The following is a 27,928-nucleotide window of genomic DNA, read 5'->3' as shown; positions in this document are numbered from 1 at the left end:
AATTACATGGGTGGGAACTAGTGTGTTAGCGCAGTTAGCTCGTTAACGTGTTGGCCGTCTAGCCCCATGCACGGGGCGATCGGCGGTAGCTCGTTAACGGAGATTTGCCGTGTTGTGGCGTTAAGGTCATTTCAACGAGATTAACCTGAAAGCACTAGTGGGAACACAACGAATATGACTGCACATTTACGCCGACATCATCCTAGTGCAAAGACAAGTGGAAGCAGAAAAAAAACAAGCAAGCATGCTACTAACTTTAGCCGAGTCATTTAGACAGCTGTTTAATATGCTGCTGAGAATATAGCCCAGAAGAAGTGGATAGTATAGCTTTTATTTTGGAAAGAGACATTTCTCTGTAATAAACTCTCTTTTCCAAAGATGAGTGATTCCTCAATCAGATACAGGGCTCGCAACGTCCCGGGGCTAGCGATTTTTTCAGTCGGGGTACCAAAATCTATCTCTGCCCTGCCCGTCGAGCTATTGTAGGAAGGAAAAATATATGTCAATGCTTTTGCATTCTTTCGGAAATGTAGCTGGGTAATTATGTCATTGGCATCGGTGAGCCACTGTCAATATGTGACATATTGAAATCGCGTTTGAATTTGCGCTTGTTTTTTTGCTTTCACTTTGCAATCGCGCGAACTGTGTATAGAGAGCGACAGCACTGATCTGTGAGTGATGATAATTTGCGCACCAATTCCTCTGACATCGTCTTATTAATTGTTAGCTTACTATGCAAACATGACAAGTGAAATCTCCCGCAGCTTAAACATGTGAGAGGTTGATCGCGCAGAGAATCGCTGAGCTTATGTGAGTGCGTGTGTAAAAGCAGCAGGATTTATATTTGACTACGATGACCTGGATGACTGAGAACCTTCACAGACAGATATATATTTTAGTTCTGCTGAGCCAAATAAGACAGGTCAGGGTGAAGAAGTGACAGCCAAAGAAAAGCTTACCACAAAACGGAGAAGTTATGACAAATCAGACTATAAGGCAAAAAGAAAGTGCAGCTTTATGGTTTCATGGACAAAAGAATTTCTGTGGCTGCAATATGACGAGCTAAATAACCAGGGCTGCACATAAGTGGTCCGCAGGTGCGCATTCGCTGTCAAAATAAAAAACACGCACAAGGGTTAGGGTTAAATTTAAAAACTGTACTTTTGAGTTAAAATATATATTTATAATTTTAATAAATGACAAATTAAAAAGGCATGAACATTTTTTTTGTATCGAAAAAATATCGAACCGTGACACCAAAGTATCGAACCGAACCGAACCGTGAATTTGGTGTATCGTTGCACCCCTAATATATATATATGCCAAACATTTCATCAACCCCTGGGTTTACGAAATGTTTGGCTTTCCTTGGCTTTTCCTGATACAAACAAAAAGAAACTATTTTCTTGGGCCTGTTGTCAACATGCTTGTTTTTGCAACTGACAAACCCAGAATTGCGAAACAAAGACATAATGTCTGGGATATAAGCCTCATTCTGTTTTCTCAATGCACCGCGGCTCTAACACCTCACCTTCATCTGTTTCCATCTATCACCACCTAACTCTCCCTCCATCCTACCTTGTTTCATTTGAAATCTCATCTCAATCTTATTAGAGAGTTAACAAGATGAGAAATGGAGTGCCGGTCGAAACACACCTGTCCCCTATGCTGCACTGGAGCTGCTTTTGGAGCGTTTCCTTTTTTGTTCATAGCTGCTGTGAAGCAGCTCATTCAGGTGATTTGATGTTGATGATTTTGTATTATTCAACTTCATTTGGAAGAAAGCATGAAAACGTGTATTCAGACAAAATCACAATATGCACCATTGTTCTCTGAAGCACGTCTTTGCAGTCTCTCCACCTAAGATACTATCCAATTCAATAGCAACTGATTAAGCCTCAGTGGCAACAGGAGAACCCCCCATTCACAAAGTGCTTTAAGGGCACCGTGGGCAAGAAAAACCAAGAATAGATAAAGGAAAGGAAGTGAGAGCATAGTTTCCTTCTCCCTCGCTTGCTCTTTCTCTCACTTTATCCATCTCCCTTGTTTTCCCATGCGTCCTGAGACGTCTGGCTCATAATGGAGGAAATGATTGCCCCCACGGCTGGCCCCAGCACGTAACGAGCTCTTTGCCAAGATAACTGTGACTAGTCCAGCAGACAAGGGCATTGCCAGATTGATAAATGAGCCAGATGTGCCGGAGGCAACAGGAGTTGCTGGGGGGTTGGCACCGACCTGATGGGCTGGCACAAGAATGCTGGCCAGGGTTATTGTGTGTGGGCAAAGAGGTGCAGGTTGCTGTTAATATCTCTGCTACACAGCTTGATAAACACACAATAAAATCTGACTTTCCATAATTCTGTCTGTGAAGCTATGAGACAGGTTGCGACAGGCTGAAATAACATTAAACTTTCAAGTCAGCTCTGGAAGCTTTCTGTGAATAAGCCGAAAGTGTCTAATCAAGACTGTATACAGCATTAGATGGCTCGCAATTTGCAAATTCAAAGTTAGAAATGGGTACATGCAGCAACCTCTAGGGCTTAAAAAAAAAGCCAACACACAAACACCAATTCCTGCAGTACCATTTTCCACTTGAGGCTGACTCCAAAAACAAGTCAGCGTTTATAGCGTGGCACAAAGAATGTGGTGCTAACTGACAACTAATATAGCCCTCTCTGTGGTACAGAGTGACCGAGAAGTATGGGTTTCAATTTTAGGACACTGTTTTTTTACATCTGTTATCAAGCATTAATTAGCAAGTACAATTTATGAATACTGCTTTCACCAAGGTTGATAGCATTAGCAGATAGCTTTGAAATACACACAGTGGTTTGTTTAATGTCATGGTTGCTTTGTGGAATTCTTTCTTAGTATATTTAGTTCTTTTCTGAGTTGGTGTAGAGTTAAATCCTCCCTTGGTGTTTGACTGTTTTGCTTCAGTAAGTCTCCTGTCTTTGCTTCACTCTTGTGTCTGTATTTTCCCTTTTTTGTTTTCCTGCTTTTGTTGATAGTTAGTTGCTCCATGTAATTTGCTTTTAGTTTAGCTTACTTTGTATTATCTTCTGTGATTCAGTTCAGCTGTGTCTCGTTCCGCTCAGCTGTCTCGACTTTTGCCCTTTTGTGCGTGTGGGTATTCCTGTCCTCCCTTTAGTCATTTTTCAGAGTAACTGTGATCTTGCCCCAGTGTTTTTCCTAGCCTTATGTTTAATTTTTACAGTTTTCAGTTCCTGTTTTGGACTTTGCGTTTCGTCTTTTCAGAGGACCTAAAGCTAGCCTGAATAAATGTTTCACCCTTTCTACCAGAAATTCCACCAGTCTTTGGGTCCTCATCCACATAACGTGTAACACTTCTAGCTGCAGGGCATCTTTTATATAACCTATGTTTGGTTAACATTAGCCGAAACAAGTCCAGCTTAGGCTGGTTTTCGGTTGACCCCATGCTGACCCACGTATGTCCTGCTTTGTAGCTTCTTTGGGATATTTTCACTTCTTGGATCGATTAGCTTCAGTAGATGAAATTAGCTTACGTTACCTAATTTACCTAGCTTACCTATTGATGTGAACAAATTGCTAAGCAATCCATATAGCACCATATAGCTAGTCCAGCAACTCTTAGTCCTCCAAATTTTCAAATTACACTACAGTCCATTTACACATTAGCATTTTTAAAAAGTCTTTATCTTGTAAAAATGGCCTACATATGGCAATTTATGTACATAAATATAATATAAACTTCCCATTTGGTTCTTACTTTGTTTTTATTTCATACAAAGTGAAATATTGTAGTCTGGAACAAAAAAAAGTGATAAAATATGTTTTCTGTAGAACGTAAAAGATCATTTTCACACTCTCTAAAGGCAATGTTGCACAAACCCCTTTAAAACCAGGTTTTTTCTTTTTCACTCATGTATCTTTGCTTGCATTACGGCTATTTTTTCTCCATCAGCATATGCAAATACTTGTTATACTAGATGACTGAGTACAATTTGAAAGGCAGGTGCTTTTTTTGTATCTACTATGGTCTACTGGCTGTGAAAGCACATATAATTCCAGGTTCTCATGCCAAGAACATAGTAAAGAAGCAGACTATGACTTCTCTGGTCTCTTATCTCTCTGGGCCACTGACTGCAAACTTCTTATAACAGTCATGGTTATTTATTCTCCCAAAAACAACTCCTGAAGAAGATGGTAACGAATGTGTTTTCGTTGGAATGCTGGCAGCATAAAGAAGACACGAATGTGCTGACACTCTATACATAACAGAGAGTGCCACAAGACATTTGAGATGAACTGTACAAGGTTGCATCAGAAACCTTCAAGCAAACATAGGTATTTATAGATGTTTCCACAAGAAGAGATTACTATAAACAGATCCTCATGCAGACACATGCACATTTAGAGTGAGACTGTCCTTGTACAGTAAACCCAAGGGGACTTTTTATTACACTAGTTATGCATTTTACAAGGGCCATCATGTTGGCTGAAGAGCAGCTTCTCTAATCAAATGAGGAGTGTGGAGTCACACACTCTTTCCCATAATCAGATGAGTCACCACGTCAAGGTTGTCTTCCTTAAATAACTTAACTTTGGAAGGGGGGGGGAATTGAGCCATGCCGGGTTTCCCTGCAGAGGAAGCACATGTTATCTTTGTGTGTGTACATCTGTGTATTAACTGTGTGTATAACCAAATACACCTGAGAAGGATGTGCTGTTGCTTCTCTGCACATACCTTTTGTCACCTTCAAATGAGAAATCAACTCACCCCTGAAATAGCTTTTTCCTGTCCAAGCCCCGTTTCCTCAAATGCACATGTATCCACGCATATGAGTCCGAGATCCTAATTTAGATTTCCTTGCATGAATGTGTATCCATTTACTGCAGCAAATTGAAGGTGGTGGCAGCATTGTAAGGAAGTGAAAAACTTCCAATCTTCCTGTTTAGCAGGCGAATGAGGAAAGCTTATTTTTCATGCAGCAACTACGGAGTCTGCATAAGCAAACAGCTTTCCTAATTACACCACTAATGAAAGGCAAACACACAATTCACACACAAACAAAACCTTGTTAAATACACACACAAAACCTAATCCAGGAACCATTAACAGCTGGCAGGCTGAGGCTCACCTCTAAGGGAAGGAAGAGGAAATTGGGGTGCGCAGAGATGCCAAAACAAGAGCCAGTGAAAATACACAGACATTTACCCCCGGCGGCAAGAATTCATTTACCTTTCCTAATAGGTGAAGAAGTGCCTGGCGAAACCGGAGCCTCTGGAACACGAAAAGGTCATACACAGCTGACACAGCCAGCACCGTCACCCCCTGCTCCTTCCAAAGCATGCTGGCTGCTGCAAACCACAGGCTGCCCAGCATCCAGCCCCAGCACCTGATGACAGAGCCTCCACCACATTGCCTGTTCTGGAAGGCCCCATGTGGCACCGGTCGGAGTCCACAGTGTCGCACATAGCAGAGAAGAGACAGCAAGAAAAACAAAGCGGCACCAACGTCCGCCCTTCCCACCACACCAGCGACTGCTTCAGTGTGAATCGGGTGGGAGGCAAAAAGAAGGCCTGCCAAAAGGCTCCACAATCCCCCACCCAGCAGCGGCCGGCTGAAGGCTGTGACAAGGGCTGTGACCAGGCCGTGCAGCACCACATTCATTAAGTGGTAGCCCCAAGGGTTGAGGCTGTGCAGGGAGTAGTTGAGGCGGAAGGAGAGGGTGCAGAGTGGACGGAAAGACTTGTGGCTGCCACTGTGAGTGAGCAAAGTGCCCCAGAAGTCGTCATACAGGATGTTGGTCCAGGGAGTCTCAGGGAGAAGGTCCTGGTTGGTCTTGATGGCTCGGCTGAAAGAACAAAAGGAATAGGTATGAGGCGTTTATTGATTTAATATTGATATTTTGTGCTATGAGCCAACATTTTCAACATACAAGTATGGGTGTAGTCAGTTTAAAATATTAGATTAAAGCAACTTTAAGGTCAACATTCTTTAAAATGTGTTTTCAACTGCGTGTATTAACAAAGAATTTCTTTGCAGAAGCCCTTACGTAGCATCCATCTGAATTGTGTACACGGAGATAGGAGTCATTTGGAATACCAAGTTTTCTATCTTGCTAATCATGCACTCATAAGTGAAACTTAATAGCCAAATGCAATGAGAACACCACAGAGTATTTGATTAAACACAGAGACGTGCACGCTGCTGAGCTCTCACACACGCAGCATGCGCATATGTCACATGTACCTGCAAACACACACACACAGACAGGTGGTATAACACCCCCGAGGTTCTGCGGATTCTCGTAATTAGCGTCTCATTACTGAGGGACATGAGCAGCATTCGTGTACAGTCACAGACGGCAACAAATGAAGATCACAGCAGAGACTGATGAATGGGATCGCTGCTACAACAACAACAACTCGAAGCCAGGTTAGTGAAAGAAAAAGCTTGCGTAGATATTCCGCAGATTTATAAGTGTTTGCCAGGAGAAAAGTGAGACCACAAAATAAAGACAAAGGAATCAGTAACAGAGGGGAAACTGCAGTGAAATTTACATTTTCCATACACTTTAATAAACTTGAACAAACTGACCTTTAACAAACTTTAGTCAGTCAAATGATAAAAGTCACTGAATGGCTTGTTAAATTTTTATTTACTTTTTTCTGTAATCATTAAATTTCCAAGAAATCATTTGTCACTGTGGTCTGCTCACTGCAATAAGTCAGTAATATTGTTATCATAACTACAAAGTCACCAACTTAGCCACACACACACACACACACACACACACACACACACACACACACACACGCTCTCACACACACACACACACACACACACACACACACACACACGCACAGATTCCTCCATCAGTTACCACAGCAACCAATGCAGATATAGAAATCAATCTTTTAAATGACAACGCAACAGTCAGTCCTAAAAATGTGATTTGCCTAATAAACCAGGTAGTTAATTTTTGTTTATATAATTCAGTTTTATAAAACTGCATTTTCACCAGATCAGTGCAAAGATCTGAGTTATTGAGTTATTTTCCCATTGACTAAAATAGGCAATATCTGAAATTCCTGGGTAAATGGTAAATGGCCTGTATTTATATAGCGCTTTACTAGTCCCTAAGGACCCCAAAGCGCTTTACATATCCAGTCATCCACCCATTCACACACACACATTCACACACTGGTGATGGCAAGCTACATTGCAGCCACAGCCACCCTGGGGCGCACTGACAGAGGCGAGGCTGCCGGACACTGGCGCCACCGGGCCCTCTGACCACCACCAGTAGGCAACGGGTGAAGTGTCTTGCCCAAGGACACAACGACCGAGACTGTCCAAGCCGGGCTCGAACCGGCAACCTTCCGATTACAAGGCGAACTCCCAACTCTTGAGCCACGATCGAGAGAAAGCGAGAGAAGCCCTCTTTTCGTGGAAAGCAGCGGTGCATTTCCAGTTAGTTTTTTTTTGCAGCATTTGCTTTCCCATCATGAACAGCCATGTCAGATAACAATTATTCTTGCTTCACAGCTGCATGCATACAGCAACCATTCAACATATAATTTATATCAATTTCTGTCCAGACTTGTTCTTCAAATTGTGCAATATAAAATGTCACCACTGAAGACAAAAAACAAAACAAAAAAACGTGTCCTTGTTCTTTCATGTGCTCACTACATCCTAACACCTTCAGTGTGACTTTCTTCTTTTCCTCCTCCTTGGGAGCTCCATTTTTACCATCCTTCGTCTAATATATCCACTATCCTTCCTCTGCACCTTTCCAAACCATCACAAGCTTGCCTCTCCAATTTTGCCTCCGAACTGCTCAACCTGAGCCGTTCCTCTCATACATTTCTAATCCTGTCCCTCCTGGTCACGCCCAATGAAAATCATAAATCCTTAACTCTGCCACCTCCAGCTTGTAAACCTTCCCCTTTACTCTTGCTACCATTCTTCTGTCACAAATCACACTTGTCTCCATCCACTCCACCCTGCCTGCACTCTCTTCTTCACCTTTCCTGTGCACAGTCCATTGGCTTGAATGGTTGAAGCCAGGTATTTAAACTCATCCACCTCATCAATACTTCCAGTCCTTGCATATTCACAGCTTCAGTCCCTACATTTAAAGGCCTTTATTTTTTTTACCTATTACCTCTGACAACACCTACCCATGATCCTCCTCCTCCTGTCTTCGGAGCACAGTTTCCGCTCCACTGGCATCCTACTGATCAACTGTACCAAAGGCGGTTGTTGTTAACTGATCTGGTATGGATGTGTAATTGATGGCTCGCATATATGATTTGGCATTGATTTTCTGCTCAATGTCCTTCCTGACGCAACCCAGGCCTGTGACCAGCGTGTGCCGGGGCCCACACCCCACACCCACTCAAGATGACTTTGACCTTTCATCACTTCATCCTTGGGTTCAAGTGCCAAATCTTCCATCATCACATGGAAGAGATATTGCATTTACAACAATGAAACAAAATTACCTACAGCCAGCTAAGCCATAAAAATAAGTGCAGCATTTGAAAAGCAGGACTGATGCACTGATGGACTGGTGAAAGAAGCTGGCAGAATTATTGGAACAAGTCTGCCAGAGATCAGTAATATCTTCCCCACTCGCTGTCTGAGGAGGGTGCACAGTATCCTGCGGGACCAACATCACCCTGCGCGCCACCTTTTCCATCTGCTGCCCTCAGGGAGAAGGTACAGGTCTATACAGGCCAGAACATCCAGACTGGCCAACAGCCTGTATCCACAGGCTGTGAGGCTCCTGAACTCTCTGCCCCCCTCTCACGGACAATAACCATATCCAACTTCTTAATAGCAATGAACTGGTCTGCATTGGTGCATCATATCTTTATTCTCTTCCCCCTCCTGCCCCCCCCCCCTCTTTCTTAAATAGATAACTATCATATCTGATATCATATCTCACAGTACAATAATATTGAATGGGTTGCATTGTTGTATTTTGTCATGTTTCTCAGGTCTTTGTCTGAATTTCTACGAACATTATTGCTAAGGATTGTCTTATTGCATTGGAGTCACACTGGGTTAAATATGTACACTTGGGTTTTAAGGGGTATTTATTATTTTCTTCTTTTTTTGGGTTGTATGGAAGCCCCAAACGCAATTTCATTGTTCTTGACAATGACAATAAATAAATAAATACTAATACTAAATAAATGAAAGGGGGATTGAAAACACCAGTGTCTGCACTGAAAAATCTGCCGAGTGTTTGATGGATAGTAATTTGATGCAATGTCAAGTATCACTGAGGCAGTGTGGTTTTCAAAGAAGGGTTGCATGCTGTCGAGAATGCAGCCTAATGAGTACCTACGAGGTGACTGGAGCAGACAAAGAAAATATTACTGTAGATCAAATTATAGTGGATGTAGAAAAACAGAGAAGCCCACAATACAAGAAATATGCCACTAATTGTTGGAACAGGAAATAAGAGTAAACTGTGTTTAATTTATAACACAGAGAAAACCAAAAGATAGCCAGATCTACTGATCTCAGGGCTGACTTGCCAATTAAAAGCAGCTGGGTGATGACAACAAGCAGATTCATTCCAGCTTTTCTTATCCTCTGAGGACAATGCTGCTTTTTTTTTTTTTTTTTTTTTTAAACAGGCTGAATATATTATTTTAATATCACTAGGAGAAGCTTAGGTTATGTGAGGTTGATTGCAAAAGCTTTGCGTTTCCAGGATTTTAACACTGACCCAGTAGTATCCCCCCGCTTTCTCTCTGTCTGGGTTTGATCATCCTTTGCAATGTTTCTGTGTTTGTGCATGGCACACTCGGGAAGGAAAGGAACAGCAAAAGGAGGCCAGTTGGGGACTTCCTTTGTCTACAGACTGAAACTCAGAGCTGAGCTTATAAAAAAAAAAAAGAGGACAGGGGGGAGAAAAAGACCGAGATGTCGGCCTGTAATAGAAGACAAGATAAAAGTAAAAGAATAACTAAGACAGCAAAGAGAGGGCAAAAAGTCAACCCATTAGCCTACAGATCCAGTCTCAAAACAATAACTGCTGAAGGAATGAATTTAAATGTTTTTTTCCTTTAAGCCTTCAGTCCTGTCATCGCGTGAGCTGTAGTAAATTCCTGCATTTCCCAAGATTGTTCTGTCAGAGAAAAGCATTGTGTATTTCTCAGGCTCTCACTTACAGCATATAATATTTCTAAGGAGGCGGTGCATTACATCATGCAGTTTACAAAGCCTCTTCCTTTTTTACTGTAGTTCCACATTGAGCTGTTATTTTAGAAATGATTTACAGTCCCAGCATAGCGTGGAGCATGAGGACAGCAAGGACTGAGGATACAAGGAAAATAAATGTATCCCAAGTTTATCAAAATTCAAGTCTTTAAAGTAATCTCACATTGCAACTCATTCTATGCTTATCCCAAAACACTCCTAAAAGATGTTGGCAATTTACTGAAGCAGAATAAATATTTTGTTCGTGAAAATCTGCAACTCTGCTCACGCTTCTTCCCATCCTGTCCCTTTGGGCGCTTAGTTAGCACACCATGAAATCCATACATGGCTTGATTCAGTCTCACCCAGCTCCCTTGTGTCCCTCTCCATGTCTTGGGTCTCAAAACTCTGCGGTGATAAATAATTTAAATATTCAAATCAGCGCCAACCACTCATCTCCCTCCCTGCTCCTGCCCGGCACTGGAGGATGAAAAGAATGCATTACCCATGAGAGTTTGGCAACGGGTCTGTGCATGCGCACGCAAAGGAATAAATGGTTACATGCAACGTGTCCGTTCTTTGTGTTTGCGAGTGCATGCGCATGTGAGATTGTGTGACAAGAGAGCCTGTGCTGATGGCTTCATTGAGGCCCGTCTCTGCAGCGGTGCAGATAGAGTGGCCTCCCAGAGTGATTGCTCTTACAGAAGGGGGTCTTTTGTATTCAAACGCCGTATGTGGGGCAGGCAGGCAGGCTGCAGGGCACTCTATTCACAATCCGTAAAGTACAGGACGGGGTTTGGGCTTTTCAATTTTCTTCCCCCCCCCCCCCCCCCCCCCCCCCACCTTTTTTTTGGTGGGGGGAGGTAATGAGGGATTTCCACATTGTCTGAAAGGACACATTGGTGAGCAGGGATTTTTTTCCCCCTCTTTAGATCAATTTGTGATGGGGTGAGGTCTACTTTCACCTGTCCGCTGCTTTTAGTGGAAAGAAAATTGGCTGTCTTTCAGTGTTTGGGTATGTTTTTTTTCTCATTATGCAAATGGACCTCTCCAAGCGGTGATCTCACCACCAGTCATTTGGTTTTTCATGTGTTGTTGTTGCCTACAGACACACAGACTTTTTCCTACACTGAATGTGAAAAATACAAATATTTCACAAATATTTATTCTAAAGTGTCTTCAATATATTATAAGTTATGCCCTGCATAAACTTCATAAATGACAATTTTACCAAAACCCAGTTAAAAGACAAGCAAATTCCTGAACTTTAAGAAGATTGAATTTAAAAGTAAATGTATTTAAAAAAAAAACAAATATAGCATACCAGCAGATATTACTACCATTTTTTACTATTTTGCCCCTTTGCTACAGTGCAATAAAATGCGTAACATCCTTAACGGCTTAAGGATTTATATTTACTGTCACTAACAACCAATCAAAGTCACGAGGTGCACAAACTTGGTCTACAGAGCTAGTTCACTGATTAAAGAAAGAACTCTAAGCATTTACTCAATTGCTCAAAGGTCAGATCACATCCCAGAAGAGGCTCCCATGCTCTGTCAGAACAGATGAGGAAAACAGGAGACATACACAGGAGCATCCTGACAATTTTCAAAATAAAACACCCCGCTTCTGGTCTACTTTGCAGTATTACACTTTACAAAAAATACTATTGCAAGAGTGACTTTAGGATATTTTAGTTATATTTAGTATGTTTTTTTAAATGCACTCCTCAGTACTAAAACGGAGCATTCCAGGAGTGCTAGGTACACTTGTAAATCGTTGTGATTTCAAAGTAAGTTTCAGGGTTGTAAGTAAGCACTGAGAACAATTTTGTAATCACTTTCAGTGACCCTTAGAAATTGTCTCAGCTGCAGATATGCTGCAGACACCATGGTCGAGTAGTCATTCCTGTTACGCTTTTTATTTCATGTTTGCTTAAGGTTGGCCTGAAAACTGATGGTGGTGTTTTGTAGTGTAGTGTCTCTGGCATCACAAAAATTGTGTTTGCAGACCAGGCAGATGTCTGCAAACACATGCTCTCCATCTGATGAGGAAATTTATGTCAGTAAGACCGAAAAAGAGCCCAGCACAATAAAGCCACCGGATCCCCTCCTTGTAGGGGTCGAGGCTTCAAGAGCTCCATGTGTTGTCATATTGTATGGACATCAGCTAAAATCTTGAATCCCAAGATAAACAGACTGCATCCCATCCAAAACTTGTTTCCTTAACTGCAACCTTTTAAAGTTCAGCTTACAGATTTCTCTCCCACTGCGTGCTGGGTGAATAAATCATTAGTTTACATGTTTTTTGCGACCTTTACTCAAAGGACAACATTATTAACAACATTGCAAAACGCTGCACTTGAGCCTATTTTAAATATTTGGGCTCTCGTCCAGCTTCGTACGTCTGCAGCATGTACAAGCTTGTTCCGCTGTAATAAACATGTCTAGTATAAACTGCCATCACTTAGCATAATCAGAACTGGCTGAATTACAGGCTTTTTGAGCAGAGTGCATCCTGCTGCTCCACGACAGCAGTAACGAGATGGATTAGCCAATCATCATAAAACAGGATTGTTAATGGACACTGGCCTAGACATTATTTCATGGATATCATCACCTCTTGGTTCGGTTTCCTTTCACTTCTCTTCCATTTGCTTCTATTAATACAGATCCATTTCCCCATTTTTTTTTTTAAATTCACTTCTGCTTTATATAAAGTCAACACCACTTTCTCCATTTCCTCCATTTCATTTCTTTTGTCCTCCACCTTTCTCTTTATCTTCGCCATCAGCCTCTAAAGCCTTATCTGCTCCAGATCCTGCTTCGCTACCAAACCTTTTACAATATGACTTGTCTGGCCAAGATCTATTAAATTCCCATCTCCTTTACTTGAGCAATCTCAGAGCTAATTAAACTCACAGACAGAGAGCGGCAGCAGACCGGCCTATTCACACACTGCTAATCTTGGTCTGGCGCACCGTTGAAGTAAACACGGCGCTGATGCTGCTGGCTTTATGCAGAAGTATCAGGAATGCAGATAATTAAAACTTTGCGAGGAGAAAAACTGTCCGCAATGGAGGGGACAAAGAAAATTCATATCACACTGGCACAGCAGAAAATGTGTACAGGTGGAGGGTTTAATTAGAGAGCCGCCATCTCTGTAAACAAATAAGAGCTGCAAGACTTATCATGTGTTTGTGCACCCATTTCATTCTGAAGTTAATTACTGTTATGGAGGGGCACAAATGCCAAAATCTGAAATAAATGAATAACTAACTCAGTAAACAAATATGCCAAATATGGCATTAATTCATTTCAAAAATATGAATTCATGAATTTATATTTGTAGTATTCATTTCTTTTGTTAATATTAGTTTCCCTTTGCATTCAACACTTTATTTCCCAAATAAATTTAAGTATCTATTAAAGTCATTTCTTTGTTAATTCATTCATGCCCGTGTTTATTTTTCATGTCAATTCTACATTTAATATCAAATGAACTGTTCACTGACTCACTTGTTTTAACTTATTTGATTCTAATAGTCTATTAAAATGAATTGAAAAATAAACCTCTTTTAATATCACTTTGAGCTTAATCTGTATATTTTCTCTGCATCGTCCTTGCTTTGAAGTATTTGAATTATTAAACTGACATATGCTTCTGAAAACACTGCTGATAAAAACACTTGTCAATAAATAGATTTGGGAACCTTTGAGTTCTTAAAATTATTAGCATTTTTACTGTGCTGCAACCAAGTCCACTTATTGATTTCATCTTCATTTCAATTCAGTCTCACATACAGTGGGATAAAGGCCAGTGTGATAAAGAGAGGGCTTGTATATGGGTGGATGTAAAGAGTCCAGAGAGCTTGTGTGTTAATCCAATGCTAACAGGATTAGAAGGTGATCATATAGTGCTCTGAGTTTCTGAGACATGCACAGAGGTTGAGGTCAATAACTAATCTGATTTAGGTCTGTGTATTATATGTATGTGTGCTCAAGTCTCCTCACTTGTGATTCTACAACACAGTGTCCTGATCCAGCAGCGCATAACCTCGTCTGGAGCAGGTTATGTTCAGAGTTTTGGTTCGTCATGGATTCTTTTTCCCATGACATGCTCTAACTGCCTACACTCATCATGGGCATGAATGTCATGGTAATTTGGGGCTTTTAATGAATCCTTTGAACTGTTCTTTTTCCAGGGTGGAATGAACAGACAACATACAACTTTAATAACTTCAAAAAAAAAAAAAAGAATTGGGTGAACAAGTGTGACTATATTTTTTTGAGCTGCAGAAGCCGACATACACAAGTTCAATGCCGTGTGGAGAAAAGATTGAGCTGTTTGGCCAAAATGACAAGACGAGTGAAGTTTAGGTTTTCAAACCTCAGAACACTGTACCAGCTGTTAAGCATGGTTATGGTAGTATTATGCTTTGGGGCTGTTTTGCTGCATATAGTACTGGTACACTGCACAAAGTGGATGGAATAATTAAGAAGGTAAAAAACCTCAAAGCTCTTCTTTACCTCAAATCAATATCCAGACAGTTAAAACCTGGACACAATTGGGTTTTCCAATTCTAAATACAAAGCAGGCTAACATTAAACTTCTGTGAAAATTACCAGAATATTCATGCCCTTGATGAGTGTATGTAAATATCTGACCAAAACTATAGTTTCAGCAATTTATGTCCATTAAGTTGGTGATGCAGATAATCTCTAAATATGTTTTTATAGATGTTTTTATCCTTATCTGCTGAAACATTTTACACTGCTAACTGCAGCTAGTAGAACAGATAATCAATCCATTTTATCACAATTTCTGCCCAACAACTGCAAAAATCTAGTATAAAGTCATTATGTTTGCTTGCTTGCCCCAAGTCATTCACTGGCTGATTATGATCTGCTATAATCCTGTGAGTACGTTGCCACAACATGATGACAGACTATGAGGAGATGATGATGAAGATGAGTGAGATGCTGAGGGGGATCAGAACCCACAGTTCATAATTACCCGTTCTCAATATTACCTAAAGTAATTACCCCTGGTAAACCTACTTTTTTCTTATTTGAACCATAATTTTTCTCCTCATAAAATTCTTATGCTGGAGACTCAATGAGAAAATAAAGACATTCGTCATTTTTTATCAACTTTTGTATCTGTTTAGTTTGTGTATCTGAAAGGTCAGGAAGTGAGCATTAAGCGTGTGTTTAAACATCACACGTCATCAACGCGACTCGCAGAACAATACCAGAAGTGGCACCGCTAATTTCCCACACTTTGTCCCACGCCAGTGTGGCACGAATATGGGAGGAGGGGGGGGAAAAATGCATAAATGTCTAAGATAGCATTCATAAAACCCATGCAGCCAGTGGCCTGGTGAAAGACTTGTGCAAAGGTTTTCAGAGGCTCTTCCTTTTCCTTGTGCGTGAGGCAACATCTGATATTAATTTGGCTGATTTTATGCAGAGTTCAGATAATGAATTGTTTCTTTCAATCAACTGAAATGTACTAAATGTGATAAACAGCTGCTGGATGGTGTTCCATACAAACTGGGCTCTGAAAACTGGCAAGATTTTCATTTGTTTTTTTATGTTATTTGAAAGAAAACCTGAGACACAAGAGGAAGCTTATTTTATATTCAAGGTACCAGACTTTTTTTTTTCTTGCTCGCTCAGTTTGTTGGATCTATATTTTCCATTGATTTAATAGCCCATCATGCTGCTCCCAGCAGTTTTCCCTTGGGTGGAAAAAAACCCCCACATTCAGCTGAATGAACAGACCATTTAGATGACTGATTTTAACTCTTCACGTAAATGTGAAATAGCTTCAATTAATTCAGCAAATGTGCATATTTGCAGCCATTTCTGTGGTCACAAATCCCTCCAGTGGATGTATGTTTACTCTGAGGAAATGCTTCTTGACCAAGTGTTTATGAGGAAATTGTTTATTGTGTAAAGGTAGCCCACTATCCCAACAGCTGTATATAAACAAAACTTGCACAAACACTGTAAAGGAAAGGCTGGTCTTTCTCAATCTCTGTTATTGAAAACACTATACAAATATCTGTCACTTCAATGCAACCCAGCGTTGCACTGACATACATAATTAGGCTGTAAAGAAGTTACAGTTGCATCCACATACTGTTTTTGCATTCATACACTCCTGTGTCCACATACCATGGACCAAATGCAAAGCTGCCCATCCCTTAACTGCCCATCCACTTCAAGGAATCTTTTGAGTTACAAATTGTCTGAACTGCTCATTTATGTTAATTATTTTCTGTAGCCACTTACAGTATATGCCTCATACATGTGAATTTAGCTATTCTGAATGAATAGCTAAATTTGAGTAACTATTTAAGGACATGGTTCAGAGTTCATATAAAGTCCCGATCAAAAGTTTAAGACCACTTAAAAAATGGCAAAAAAAAAATCACATTTTGCATGGTTGGATCTTAAAAAGGTTCCAAGTAGAGCTTCAATATGCAACAACAAGAAATGGGAGTGAGTAATAACTCAAATTTGCTTTCACTCTAAAAACAGATAAACTAATTTGCTATGTCATGTATAAACTGTGATGACACCTAATGGACAACTGGAGATCAGCGCTGCAACATTTGGTCTCAGCCCAATTAAATATTATAACTATCTGCAGATTTAATTGTTGCAATTAATCGTAAGCTCTCACTTATGACTCATCACTGAAGTCCAGCTGTTTTAGCTTCAGGTCAACTCAGTGTTGATTAGGATAAAGGCGCCTCTACATCCTCAGTCTGCCTAAACTGGCGAGTCAGAGCAAGAGATTTCTTCCGGGGGCTTTGAGCTTCAAAGAGGGAGAAACAGTGTGAGTTCAACATCAGGAAGTTGGCTGTCTCTCTTTTGTCAGGGAACGGACTTGCTTTCATGTTTCCTATAAAGCTGGTTTCCTGATAAGCAGCACAACTAAAACCCAACAGTGCACCGCCCTAAGTCAATGCCCTAAATAAACCTTGAACACGAATTGTCCAATTTTTAAGTCTCTTAATGTATATCAGAATTGTTTCACAAGTGTTCAAACCTTGTAATATCGGTTTTGATTAGTGTGAAAAGTAGTGACGAAAGGCTGGGAATTTGATATAACAATGAGAAAAGTGACTTTAGTCTAAAGCATGCGTGAAGCTATGTGAAAATTCATGCCTCTTGCAAATATCGTGACTGGTTGAGTGATGCTGATGATTCAGTTTATGTAGAAATTATAGATGTGGTTTTGTATTAAATGACATGTTTCATTATTTTCTGTTTTTATTATACTTAACAAATCAAATGAAAATACTATCAACAACAACTGGGTCTAATGATTTGTCTGTTTATCCATGCGATCTTGGTAGCTGTGGCTAACTGAACCCCATGTTGCTCCCAGTGGAAGGCAATTACCTTGTATGGCAACCAATGATATGTTAATGAGAAACACAGTAAAGAGTTTTACAGAGCTTTGGTAAGGTTAAATGAGTGCAGACCTTTTATCTTAACCCAAAGTGACAGATTTGGGGAAATATAAGACTCAGACTTACTGAAAATTATTTCTGTCTGTTTAGCTTTAGTTTAGAGCCAGGAAGTAATTAACTTTGCTGGCTTTGTCCTTTTACAAGTACTGAACCCCCAAGAAATACTTCCATTCTGCTCGTTAAATAAGTATCTTCCAGAGGTGGGACCAAGTCATTGTTTTGCAAGTCTCAAGTAAGTCTCAAGTCTTTATCCTCAAGTCTCAAGTCAAGTCTCAAGTAATGTCAGGCAAGTCAGAGTCAGAATCAGAATCAGAATCAGAATACTTTATTGATCCCTGGGGGAAATTATTTTTTGTTACAGTGCTCCATTTTAAACCAACATTAAGACAAGACAGACAATACGCTAACTAAGAATAGTACAATATATACATATATATACATACATAAGTCACTTATAAATAAATATTTGGAAAAGAAACATGTGTAGTTGTAGCAGCAAACAGTGTGTTAAGTGGATGCGTTGTACAGGGAGATGGCCACAGGCAGGAATGATTTCCTGTGTCGTTCAGTGGTGCTTTTCGGTAATCTCAGTCTCTCACTGAACGAGCTCCTGTGACTGACCAACATGTCATGGAGTGGGTGGGAGGTGTTATCCAACATTGTCTTTATCTTGGACAGCATCCGCCTCTCCGACACCACCTTGAGGGAGTCCAGCTCCATCCCCACAACATTGCTGGCCTTGTTGTGGAGTCGAGTCTCAAGTCACTGGTGTAAAAGTCCGAGTCAAGTCACAAGTCTGAAACTTTGAATTTCAAGTCCTTTCGAGTCTTTAAAAAAAAAAACGAAAAAATAATGTTGCAGTTATGCTAAATGTAAATATTAGACCATGTAATTTTAAAATCTGTGTTTTTCTCAACACATGACAAAATAGTGAACTTAGAAAATATACACAAATTGTGAAATTGCACCTCTTTAAAATGCAGCTCAATTAAACCTAGCTCCAAGAATAATTTTCACCGACAGTTCTGAGATACGCTGCATGTTATTCTTGGATGCGGTTGTAGGACCGGCTTTAAAATCGCATGACAAAAATATCATACACATTAAAAAGAACTGCATCACCAACGTAGCCTGGACAACATTTGCTAGTTAGATGAAGTCAGCTATCTCATTGTAGCATATTTATATGCATATTTATAATCATACGGTTCTTGGAGTGAGTGCATACACTCGTGAAGTTTAGTAACTTCAGGTCACTGCAACAAGTCCAGGTACAGTTTACCGACGGATGGGTACAGGACCTTGAAATGCACCGTGTAGAACGAAAGACCATCGTACGTATCATAAGTTTACCAGTCTCACAAATTGTCGTCATAAATACACATTCGTTAACCGTTTATTAATAGGACCTTTGAGCTCAACGGTAATTAATTAGTAGTGGAAATAATTTCTGGTAGCATCACAGAAATGTAGCAGTGACAACAATATTGTATGCTGTAATCGTACTGGGCAATTAGTGATACAAAAAACCTGTTTTATCCTGTGAATAAAAGTATATGTTTTTGTTAATGTACCATAATAACAGAAGCGAAACACAATATTGTGTCAGGACAATTCACTATTTATGCACAATAAACACAGGAGCATAGCGCGACAATTTCTGTTCAGCGCCAGACTTGCTTGTAACCTATATCACTAATTATGTTATGAAAATGACGTATTAACTACTAAAAAATACTGACCTTCGTGTAAATGCTTGGAGCAGACTAACCTGTGAGCTGGAGTGTTCTGGGACGTTATATTTGATCTTTGAATGGCTGCAATCCAGGCCATCCGTCGCGTCTTTGTTATTTCGGAAACATGGCTCGAACAATTTCTCTTCAACGACGTAATCCGATAACAACCGATCTCTTTACCCGTCGGCTTCCCGTGGCTGTCATGCGACCGGCTATTGCAGTTAATAATACAACGGCTTCTTGACATTTTTGTGTTTCTTTTTATCGCTGTGTGACTGATTTCAATTGAAAGCCTGCGTGCGCTACTACCGCTTGCCACGAGTTCCCAGAATCCTTTGCGGTTCTACCCGTGAATGACGTCACATTTTCAATCTCTATATAATATGCATGTTAAATTTTATATTTTGGGTAAAATATCAAGTCTTTTCAAGTAAACCGGTTCAAGTCCAATTCAAGTCCCAAGTCATTGGTGTAAAAGTCCAAGTCAAGTCACAAGTCTTAGAACATTTTTTCAAGTCAAGTCTAAAGTCATAAAATTAATGACTCGAGTCTGACTCGAGTCCAAGTCATGTGACTCGAGTCCACACCTCTGGTATCTTCTGTTCATGCTCAACGGACAGTAAAAACTATTATAAACCAATTGATGTGATCCAATTCTCAGCACTTTTTTGATACAATGATGAGCTGTTCACTGTTTTAAACACTGAAACAAAGTTTTGTTTAAAACTTTCAAAGTCTTGAATAAAACCCACTGTCAATATATGGAATTAGTGGTAAAAAGATCATGAACCTAATCATTGAGAGTGTTATTCCCTCGTCTGTTTTTCAGCAGATTGATTACCCAGTCTTTATCTCCATCTATGTGATTGATTGATCACTTCCCATTACGCTTGTCCCGTAAAATCGAAGTGATCTGACTACAATGCCTCCACTGCCACCTCAGCTAAAAATGGTGGCTGGGGCCCCTGCAGCATTTCCTGAGAGCTGATGTCAATAAAAGGTTGTGATGAATCCTCAGACTCACCACCGGGAAGGCTATGAGAAATCAATTGCTAATAAATCTAATGCTTTACATCTCTATGGGGGGAGCAGAGCAGGTGCAGTGAACAGAAAGACTTGGTTGAGATTTAAAGTGGCCAGCCCTCACAGCACAAATAAAAGCTTTATGTTGAAAGGGGTTAGGGTTAACTTACCGGACTGAATTGCAGAAGCTGTGCAACTGTTCATCCTTGAAGAATAGCAGTTTAAGTATGTTGCAGACCAGTTGTATAGAGTTGTTGTACAAATGACTAGATGCATTTATGCAGAAAAACAATAGAGACTAAGGCTTGGCTAGCATTTCAAGTGTAGCCTTTCAATTCAACAGCAAATTACAGTTTTACATCTCCATGAACACCCACAGACCACCAGGAATGCTTATGCAGAGTTGTGTTTATCCTGTATACATTAAGATGGGAGCCCTACTGCAAAATTTATAGAATTCTGCTAAGCCTCACCCAATAAATATGCCATACAGTTTGGTACTGTGCCCAACAGCAGACGCAGCGTGAAACACAACACAGGAGCAATGGATGCTGAGTTTTATAGGGTTTCCCCACACAGCCACCTCTTATCAGTGAAACAGTGGCCAACTCTAACACCCTCCATCCCACCAGTAAGATCCAGCCAGAACAACCTCCAGCAATGTTACCAAAAAGCAAATGAGCAGCCAATCACCTCTCAGTTTTTCATCTAGCTTAGGCTCGACAGTTAATTACAGTGTCTGACTGTGGATGTGTAATTAGAGAGGCCTCCGCGAGTCGCCTGCATCCCGTGATAAATGTGATGCTTGATTAAAAACAGACAGAGCTCTGTACCCTGACTTAGTCAAACAATGCATAAATCAGTGTTGTGTACAGGCTGGGGATATGGTGTAAAATGCAAGGTTGTTGTTGTTGTTGATTATTGCTTCAACATGAAAAGCAAAGAAAGCCTGTTTTACTCAGGTCTTAATTTGCTGCGTCCCATTTTTTATCACCTCATACTATGTGAAAACAAGCATTTATACTTAAACCCCAAACTACTATTTAAATGTAAAAGAAAATTTAAAGGAATTTTAGTTTAACTTCAAATTCAAGAGCACTGGGGGAAAAAGAACCAGTTTTACAAATTAATTGTTATGCTATGCTTAATTGCTTAATGTTATGGTTAATTCAATTAATTAAGCATAACAGAGATGCTTATTCATAAAACGGTCATCACTGAGTCACAGACTATTCCTTTACACTTTATCCCAACTGATTGAGTTTTTGTGAGTTGTCATGCCCCAGAGGCCCATTCTTGGAAAAGAAAAACCCTAATTAATTATAAGTCTATAATTATATTTCAATTAAAACTGCAATTTAATCAACCAGAAGTCTATGGCACAATCCAGGAGGGGATGTCCCTAAAATTGTTGTATTAATTTAGGCTAATGTTCTCTCTATTATTGCAAAATCAGGCCACCAAACAGCCGGACAAATCCTGTAGGAAGCCTTTGGACTGCATCATAGATGGAGAAGCATATTAATATATAACATATGAATATATATTTTGTTGGCTTTGGAATATGAAATGCTTTAAGATAACATTAGCTTTTGACTTCTCAGTGAGGCTCTGAAAACAGAGGTACCTGCATTTTGTTATATTCATATTACACTTGTCACAATACAAAACCGTCAATCTTTATGCCTTACAATAAAAGACACTATATGTGGTATTATTTTCAATAACACATTGCTAACAAAAGAAGTATTGTTTTAATGAAGAACAAGACTGGTCCGAGCAATTGTATTCACCTACAGCCTTGTAGGAAAAAATGAACGTGTGCACCGGCCAAGTTAATATTTATAAAGACTGCTTAACACTACATTGTTGTTGAATCGGGAGCTTTACCCTCACAAAACTTTGCCTAAAGATCAGGGGCCCGTTCTTCGTACGTCGCTTACTACATCCAAGATCAAATGACACATCCAAGACCAAACCATCGCGCTAACCGTGAGCTCGCTAATCCAGTTCCCCGAACACACCTGCTGTTGACGATTAGTACAGCTGGACGCAGTAATGTGACATCACTGGGTGTCGTAAAAGGGGCTACGCATCGATAGTAGAAACATTGATCGGCAACCCGCTGATTGGTCGGCGAAAATGTCGAAGGGGCGTGCTCGGTATTTTCCGGCAGCAGAGCAAGAACTCTTGATTGAGGGATTTCAGGAGTTTCAGAGTTTAATTAAAACGCAAGGGAACACTGCAAAGGCTGCAAAAGCAAGGAGAGAGGGCTGGCAGAAAGTTGCTGACAAATCAAACTCGTAGGTAATTTAATAATAATAATAATAATAATGGATTGGGTTTATATAGCGCTTTCCAAGGCACCCAAAGCGCTTTACGATACCACTATTCATTCACTCCCACATTCACACACTGGTGGAGGCAGCTACGGTTGTAGCCAGGCTGCCATATCGCGCCATCGGCCCCTCTGGCCAACATATGACACTATATTGTCCAATATCATATGGCATTATATTATATTATAATATGTTATATATTATATCCCCTTTCACATTAGAGCCACAACAGGACCCACAAGAACATGGGAACAAGTAAAAGTGGAATACAGGAGTATTCTACAGAATGGTAATATTTATCTCTTAGATTGCTTTTCGTCTCTTGGCAAGGTAATACTGGCCTGTAATACTCTGTTAGTTTGTTCATAACAGCAACCAAGAAAAGGGCAGAGGAAAAAAAGACAGGTGGTGGTCCTGCACCCCCTCGTCAACAAGTTGGTTAAGTAAATAATACCCTCACGGGAATATCGATATCTCTCAATGAGCACACTGTCGCGCTGAGCTAAAGGATCCTGTCTATCCCGCAATATACGCTGAATTCTGAGGACTCTCCTTATCAATCTTGCACCTTCCGCAATGGGTGGCTCGCGTATACGGACAGGACATGGCTGCGACAGGCTTCCCAAATCCACCTTCGCTTTTATAGCCGTGGTCTCTCATCTTGATTACACGAAGTAATTTACAATTACTACTCTGAAATATGAATTACATCTGTAATAATCACATACATGTAATAGAATGTTAATAGTACATTTCCCTTTTTTAGGAAATGACCTGTATGTATCTGTGTGACATCAATAAAAGGATCAAGTGCTGCATTATCTTTAGTTACATTGATGTTATTTATTTATGGAGAAACAGTGGTGGAATATCGCTGTTGCTTTCGTATAAATGAAGCGGACATACAGTGGGGCAAAAAAGTATTTAGTCAGCCACCGATTGTGCAAGTTCCCCCACCTAAAATGATGACAGAGGTCAGTAATTTGCACCAGAGGTACACTTCAACTGTGAGAGACAGAATGTGGAAAAAAAATCCATGAATCCACATGGTAGGATTTGTAAAGAATTTATTCGTAAATCAGGGTGGAAAATAAGTATTTGGTCACCTCAAACAAGGAAAATCTCTGGCTCTCACAGACCTGTAACGTCTTCTGTAAGAAGCTTTTCTGTCCCCCACTCGTTACCTGTATGAATGGCACCTGTTTGAACTCATCATCTGTATAAAAGACACCTGTCCACAGCCTCAAACAGTCAGACTCCAAATTCCGCCATGGCCAAGACCAAAGAGCTTTCGAAGGACACCAGGAAAAGTATTGTAGACCTGCACCAGACTGGGAAGAGTGAATCTACAATAGGCAAGCAGCTTGGTGTGAAAAAATCAACTGTGGGAGCAATCATCAGAAAATGGAAGACATACAAGACCACTGATAATCTCCCTCGATCTGGGGCTCCACGCAAGATCTCATCCCGTGGGGTCAAAATGATCATGAGAACGGTGAGCAAAGATCCCAGAACCACACGGGGGGACCTGGTGAATGACCTGCAGAGAGCTGGGACCAAAGTAACAAAGGTCACCATCAGTAACACACTACAACGGCAGGGAATCAAATCCCGCAGTGCCAGACGTGTTCCGCTGCTGAAGCCAGTGCATGTCCAGGCCCGTCTGAAGTTTGCCAGAGAGCACATGGATGATACAGCAGAGGATTGGGAGAATGTCATGTGGTCAGATGAAACCAAAGTAGAACTTTTTGGTATAAACTCAACTCGTCGTGTTTGGAGGAAGAAGAATACTGAGTTGCATCCCAAGAACACCATACCTACTGTGAAGCATGGGGGTGGAAACATCATGCTATGGGGCTGTTTTTCTGCCAAGGGGACAGGACGACTGATCCGTGTTAAGGACAGAATGAATGGGGCCATGTATCGTGAGATTTTGAGCCAAAACCTCCTTCCATCAGTGAGAACTTTGAAGATGAAACGAGGCTGGGTCTTCCAACATGACAATGATCCAAAACACACCGCCCGGGCAACAAAGGAGTGGCTCCGTAAGAAGCATTTGAAAGTCCTGGAGTGGCCTAGCCAGTCTCCAGACCTCAACCCCATAGAAAATTTGTGGCGGGAGTTGAAAGTCCGTGTTGCTCGGCGACAGCCCCAAAACATCACTGCTCTCGAGAAGATCTGCATGGAGGAATGGGCCAAAATACCAGCTACTGTGTGTGCAAACCTGGTAAAGACCTATAGTAAACATTTGACCTCTGTTATTGCCAACAAAGGTTATGTTACAAAGTATTGAGTTGTATTTTTGTTATTGACCAAATACTTATTTTCCACCCTGATTTACGAATAAATTCTTTACAAATCCTACCATGTGGATTCATGGATTTTTTTTTCACATTCTGTCTCTCACAGTTGAAGTGTACCTCTGGTGCAAATTACTGACCTCTGTCATCATTTTAGGTGGGGGAACTTGCACAATCGGTGGCTGACTAAATACTTTTTTGCCCCACTGTACCTGCGTGGCCGCGATCTAATCCTGTTTACATAAAGTAAACCTGCTCCCGAGCAGGTTTACGCTTACGGCTCTGTTGCTATGACAGCAAGTCCCGGATGAGCTTCGGGGAACCGAACGATCCAAGATCACGCGAAATCGTCAACAATCAAATCCAGCTAACCTACTTAGCGAGGTACGAAGAACGGGCCCCAGGGTTGCAGTCTTTAAGATGGGTTTGTTGTGCTGCTGGTTTGTTGTGCTGCTGTGCAAGTGTTCAGCTGCTAGTGAAGGGAGGGGCTGTGTGTCTACAGCAGTTCTGTGTGAAGCTGTGCATTAGCTGGAGGGGGTGAAGATGGCACTGCCGCTTTTAATACTGTTGAAAAATGGATATTAGTATCCAAGTATTTGTTTGTTCTTTTGATAACCACAAGTAGTATATCTATTCTTTCTTCTGGCATTTTCCTGTTTGAGGTTACCTGGGCTTTACTGCACCAGTTTTTTCTGTTTAGTCTTTACTCCCTCCCTTCATCATCTCCCACATGTTCATGAGTCTTCCTCATCATTCCGTGCATTTTGGGGTAGTTTTTTTTTTTTTTTTGCTTTTGTGTTTTGTCCATTGTTGGGACTCTTCTGTTTTATCAAGCATCACTAATTGAAGTTTTTTAATCTTCTTAATTTTGTCTTTCTCTTTCTCTTATGTCCATTTGTCTGCAGCTGGGTCCAACTTAGAAACAGTGTTGCAGCAGTACAGCCTGTCTACCACTAAATTGTGCAACTGAAGTCTCCATTAAAGAAAAAATTATTACATTGTAATTTTGTATCCAAATACTCTAAAATTGTATGTATTGTGACTATAATATTAAACAGCAGTTAAAATTCTCTTTCCTTTTCCTCTTTAATTCACTTCACCTTTTGCTTCTACAATCAATTCCACTGGCCTACTTCCAAATAGCTCCAGGTGTTGGCACAGTGACCTATAAAAAGGTGCACCCCCCACCATCTAAACTAATCACTATGAAACACTCCTTCCATATTTGAATTGTAATAGTGGGTCCAAGACCAGGCCAGTGCCTGGCATTGATTGTTCTCTATGGGGAATAGATGGGTGTTGACAGGTCACGAAGAGTCGTGTCTCCGAAATGATTGCCAGTGTTCTCGTCTCACTTTTCACCCAAGTCCAGCTGTGTAACTTAAATGCACATGTTCAAATTTACACGCAGAGCACCAGGTGTGGACACAAAGCATCACCGATTCCCTCTCCGGTCTTGCTGGCCTAGTTTGTTCACTTGCAATGTCCAACAGAGTCTATTGTCCTTCACCAAGGATAAGGTTCCCTCTCTTGTTCTCCTTAAAAGTAGCACACAGACATTTTAAAAAAAATTGTATTTTAAATTTTTTTTAATTCCTGAAGGTTAATCAAAAAATTATGAGGATTCTATAATCATACTACAGATCTTTGCCACTGAGACACGACTTCTGTTCAGACTTTGCAGTTTCTTTGAGAAACTGGATCGGTTTTGATCTGCAATCGAGATTATAATGAAGACAAGTTTAATTGCTGATGACAAATCACAGAGCCAGTAGAGGATTGCAGTGCTGCAGCGCTGCCAAGGGAGCAGCTGCAGAAACAAAGCAGCATTCTGTTTCTGCTCAAACGCTTTCTGTCTCTGATTAGGAAAAAAAAAATCACTATAACGCTCCCCCAGAATCGTTTTGTAATCCGATCACAAATTTAAAAATGCAGCTATTTTGAGAATGTGGAGGATTTGCATTATACGTAAAGAATGGCTACGAGTCTTACAGAAAACAGTGTTCAGTGTCACATTCTGGACCAGTCAAGTTTCTCTGTGTTTTGACAGCTTTCAGTGGTCAGATTCACATGCAGAATTTGTAATGGCCAAGTAAGCTGCACTAACAGACCATACAGCACTGTATCCAATTCAGAATAGGCCCCTCTTTCTTCTGCCGTGACCAGTTGTCACATTCCAGCATTAGCCAGAGAGAAACGGCAGCTAAAGAGGGGTACCACAGGGGCCAACCCAAACTAAATCTGTCTTCTTTTCAAGGATCGGTGCTAATTATCTAAGATCTTTTCAAATTCTGATCTGTGATCTGTTAAACACGGCTGGTACAATGAAACTATTTTCCTGAACTTAACTTTAACACTGGAACCAATGGAGTCATCCCAAGAGTGGAAACAGCATCCATTTGACCCTCAAGTTTGGACAAAGCAAAAGTCGTCAAAAGTCATTCAAAGATAGTTTCATTAAAGACTTCTTTTGAAGCCTTTAATGAAACTATCTGTGGACTACTGGCAAGTGCATGGATTATGAAACTGATAAGATTTGGTGGATTACACAAAAACATGCTAAATTCCCTTCCCTGCAGGAGGTTTATTATAATCCAAGTTTGTCAAACTATCAGCAGGTGTTCTAAAATATATAGCTATGTTTGAATGCTGCAGGAAACTCTATTATAAAGACCATAAAACGCATTGTGTAACACTATAAAAAGACCATATTCCCCTCTGAGATAGACTGGAGGGAAAAGCAGACATGATGTCATATTATAACATCATGACAAGTGTATGGAAGACTGGGTTACAAGTGACTGTGGCCAAGTTGTTCCCTTTGTTAT

General features: G+C 40.6%; 1 protein-coding gene across 1 annotated transcript in view; it reads right to left on the bottom strand.

Moving 5' to 3' along the window:
* The window catches only part of LOC146555668 (protein O-mannosyl-transferase TMTC2-like), a 70,666-nt gene that overhangs the window by 29,062 nt on the left and 13,676 nt on the right, over positions 1–27,928 (bottom strand). The window contains exon 2 of the mRNA XM_085252708.1: positions 5,225–5,840. Coding sequence (XP_085108834.1) covers positions 5,225–5,840 — 616 coding nt within the window. The remainder of the gene's footprint in view (positions 1–5,224; positions 5,841–27,928) is intronic.

Source organism: Mchenga conophoros, linkage group LG17, assembly GCF_057382185.1.
Source record: "Mchenga conophoros isolate Kocher_MC1m ecotype Shallow Benthic linkage group LG17, M_conophoros_male_GT1.1, whole genome shotgun sequence".
In the NCBI taxonomy this organism is placed as follows: domain Eukaryota; kingdom Metazoa; phylum Chordata; class Actinopteri; order Cichliformes; family Cichlidae; genus Mchenga; species Mchenga conophoros.
This window is presented reverse-complemented; position numbering and strand designations above follow the sequence as displayed.